General features: G+C 34.6%; 1 protein-coding gene across 1 annotated transcript; it reads right to left on the reverse strand.

Annotated features, from left to right (window-relative positions):
• Positions 1-867: 867 nt before the first annotated feature.
• Positions 868-2657, reverse strand: LOC145123324 (FBD-associated F-box protein At5g56370-like). Its single transcript, XM_079058534.1, has 2 exons — positions 1182-2657; positions 868-1090 (listed from the first exon to the last, which is right to left on the reverse strand). The coding sequence occupies exons 1-2, from the start codon at positions 2649-2651 to the stop codon at positions 1031-1033; spliced, it is 1530 nt and encodes a 509-aa protein (XP_078914660.1). The 5' UTR covers positions 2652-2657; the 3' UTR covers positions 868-1030.
• Between the last annotated feature and the right edge of the window lie 1455 nt (positions 2658-4112).

Genomic DNA, 4112 nt, shown 5'->3' on the forward strand with positions numbered 1-4112 from the left:
CTCACTGATAATGTCTTGGGTGAATCAATTTTTAATAACAAATGTTCAAATTTCTTTGACCTGATCAATTTAAAGCTATGCATACTTATGGATGATTATAATATGAAACTATTGTTTGATTATTTAATGCATGAGTATAGTAGACGGAATGGTTCCTAGAATTTTTTTCATGCTCATCCAAATGGGTGTGAAATTATTGCCATACACACTCTGGGTCAAGAACGAGAGCTTGATGTCCTTTGTAAGATGATTCTCAATTTTCTTAACGTAATCAGACATTCCAATTGGTAGCATCCCTTCCATCCATCACATCATTTTCTTTTAACATTGACACAGAACCAGATTCCTTTCCCAGGAATTGGAGGTCTGATTCCAATAGAGTATTAGTTACATTGCCATTCCACAGAACAACGGAATCGGAATGTGTACCAGTGGAAATAGAGTCCTTTTCCGTGACTTGAAGTTGAGGTTCACATATTATTACATTGGAATTGGAATCAATAACTCCAGGGGCAGTTTCATTGCCATTCCGCAAATCAGTTATTTCAACCTTGGAACCAGTCTTATTCCCACCTTTTACAACATTGGAATCGGATTCGAAATCGCCATTCTGGATAGAAGTGTTATTCAATTCCGATTTCTTGGCCAAGGGCTTCTTATTGTAGTCTTCTACCTCAACACCCTTCATTAAAGAAACTGAGGGGGAGTTTGGTTCGTAGCTATTTTTGGAAGGAATGGAATCTGTCAAAGGAATCGGATATTGAGGAATCACAATCTGTCACAGGTTTAGAATAAAATTCAATAAATAAAAATAGAAAATAAAACTAATTTTTGTTTAATGCAATTAAAATCCATGTCACCATAATATGAAACGGTCAACCAATGAAATATTTTGACATAAGAAATAGTCCACAACCCAATGGAAGAAAGTCTACTTTACAAAACCAAACAGAAAAATAAATAAATAAATAAATAATTCACGATAACTTAAATGCCTAAACATGAACTCAAGGCATCATTAATCAGTTAATCACAGTCGCTTCACATTTGATGGAAAAATGAAACCTCCAGCTTGCAAAGAAGAAAAAACCTACCAAGTGAGAAGACAACAAAAGTGATTAAATATTAGGATCACTATTGAAAAAGTTTTATCCAAAATGGAAAAGTAAAACAAATTTTACCTCAGAACAAAAATACCCAATTTGAAGCTCCTTGACATGGCCAAGATTCATTATAAACCCTTTAAGCGTATCTTGTTCTGCTTCCTTAGTCATTGTCGGGTGATGCCTTGGGCTTGTAAAAACATAATTTAAGTTAGCTTTGACTAAAGAAGACACATTTACCAACAAAAGCTTCGACAAAAGTACATGTTTGATTGTTAGTGATAAAATATTAGGAGCATTGATTTCAATGATATTGGCCACAGATTCATCATAAAAATCACTGAATCCAGATAACACCAAGTTTTTAACACTCTTTGAAGTAATATCGAGCCGCCTATGACCATAGCAATCATTCAACTCCAAAGTTACCAATACAGGACTCCCAGATAATATATTTTCAATCAAATCTTCATCTAAACTCCGATAGGATATATACAAACTCCTAAGACTTCTCCAACTAATCGCCCCAATTGGATTAACCATGCACCCATCTAATCTCAGCTCAGTTAAACATGAACTGGTGACAAGAGTTTGATCTAACGTTAACTCAGATTCGAATCCCGTATTCCATAAGATTAAAACAATCTCTTTAACGTCACATCTTATAGCATAACGAATCCAACTGTTAAGTTGCGATTGGAACTCATTATCAAAATCGGAAACCACTTTGAATTTCTTGAGCTGCAGTTGGCGACATTGACTTAGTGATGAACTATTAGGAGCATTGAAATTAATATTCAGACCCGTATCACCATAGCAATCTTCCAACACCAAAGTTTCCACAAGAGGACTCCCAGATAATATATTTACCATAACGTCTTCATCTGAATTCTTAGTGGAAATACACAAACTCCTAAGATTTTTCCAACTAACTGCCCCGCTTGGATTCAACGTGCAGCCTACTAATCTCAAATCTGTAAAACAAGAATTGACGAAAAAAAACTGATCTAACCGAAACTCAGCTTCCCTTCTCGTATACAGAAACTCCAAGCTAAGCTCTTCAACGTTACACCTTACAGCATGACGAACACAATTGTTGAACTGCGCTTCAAAACGAATATCATATTTGGTACGCAATTGGAATTTCTTGAGCTTCAACTGGCGACATTGAGTTAGGGTTTTCTCCACCAATAGAGGGAAATTGGACCTTGAGTTAGGGTTTTTTAGACATTGAGACAGGGGAATATCAAAATGTCTAAAAAGCAGAGTCGGTACCCAAGTCCAAAGATTTGCCCATCGTTTGGAGAGTGTACCTGTTCTTATGGCATCTTTTGTGGAGGGTAAACGACAGAGGATTTCAAGAATCAAGCAATCAGGCAACGCACTGATTCCATCCTCTTCCTCCTTCTCCATGACTTCTTGAAACTTAATCCGTTTCTGGGGAATTTTAGCTTGATTTGGTCCTTCCTTCAACATCTTCAACAGAAAGCCCTCCTGTTTTCCTTCGTCAAAAACTGCACAGATCTCAATCGGCGTATACGTTTTCATATTCAAATCAATTTTTATACAAACCTATTATATTATTTAAATAAAACAAATAACAATTTTATTTATCATTAATATATTTATATATATAATTAAATCCCAAGGGACTTATGAACACTAAAGTTCGAGGTATAAGAAATTGACCACCAAAGTTTTTGGATTTCATTGTTGGCCACAATACTTTAAAGGATTTACAATTTAGTCCACCGTCTTTGATTGTTTTGAAATATCCCCATTCTGCCTTCCATTTGCTTCTCACTTCTTCTCGACCTCCGAAACCATTGACTTCCTTTTGTCGCTGCGTCCAAATCCTTTCTCCTCATTCAACATTGCAGACACCGTATTCGTGCATCGGTGTGACGTCGTAATCGCTCATCATCACAGGTTTCAACACACACATTACAATGTAAAAAAAAAAAAAAAAAACTTTTGTCACATTAGTCAAAAAGCGGCAAAGTCGCGTGCCCTTTCTAGTTATGAATTATAATCATGGTTCTAAGAAGTGCGTCAAGACATACCATGGCGCGAGGCGTGACCTAGCCGTTACAAAAACGTCAAAGGCGGGTTTATTAAGCGTGACGCCCAAATAACGTGTCAAGGCGCGCCTTATCACGTTATGGCGTGAGTTTTTTTTCAAGGCGTGGGTCCTTTTTTTCTGATTTGCTCTAAAATAATTGAATTTTTTTGAACTTTTTTATTTTAAATATTAATATAACACTTCTGAAAACTTGATATATTTGATAAAATTCAATAATTATATGATTTATCTTTTTTAATTTATATAAAATAGTCACGTTTTGAAAAATGTTATGACTCTCCAAGGCTTGTCATGAATTAACTTTGACATCGCCACCAAGCTCACGCCTCACATTATTTAGAACCTTGATTATAGTGAAAACATTGAGTGGATGCAAGATTATGGGTCTAATATTATTATTTTTATTTCTATAAAGCCTTTTAATATTTTATATGGATATATAAACAATTAGATTGACTTTCATATTTTGACGAAATTTATATCGACATCAATTACAAATTAACAATAAAAAAAGAGATCGAGCAAATAGACATCATCCAAGGAAGATAGCGGTTGAAGCACGACCAGTCGAAAAACAACACACAAGATGTGCAGCACGAACTACAAAAACTCTTAATGAAATCATATTTGTAAGTCACGAACCACAAGCTAATAAAATTGGCCTCTTTTTTTAGTAAACAAACAAAATCTAGATAAGAGATATGTGAACCACGAACTGTTGGACTAAGGTGTCTAAGGTCCATTTGAAATTGCTATAGTGGTGATGAATAAAAGTAATGTCATTTTTGGGTTGCCCTCATAACCAAGAATTGACTTGGATTAACCAAAAGAGATAGATAAATGATTTATTAATATATTATGTGATTAATATATTAATTTGAAATAGTTAATAATTAATTATGAATTAATTAAAGATAGTCATAATT

This window comes from Lactuca virosa, chromosome 7, assembly GCF_052849685.1.
Source record: "Lactuca virosa cultivar CGN04683 chromosome 7, Lactuca_virosa_CGN04683_v6, whole genome shotgun sequence".
In the NCBI taxonomy this organism is placed as follows: domain Eukaryota; kingdom Viridiplantae; phylum Streptophyta; class Magnoliopsida; order Asterales; family Asteraceae; genus Lactuca; species Lactuca virosa.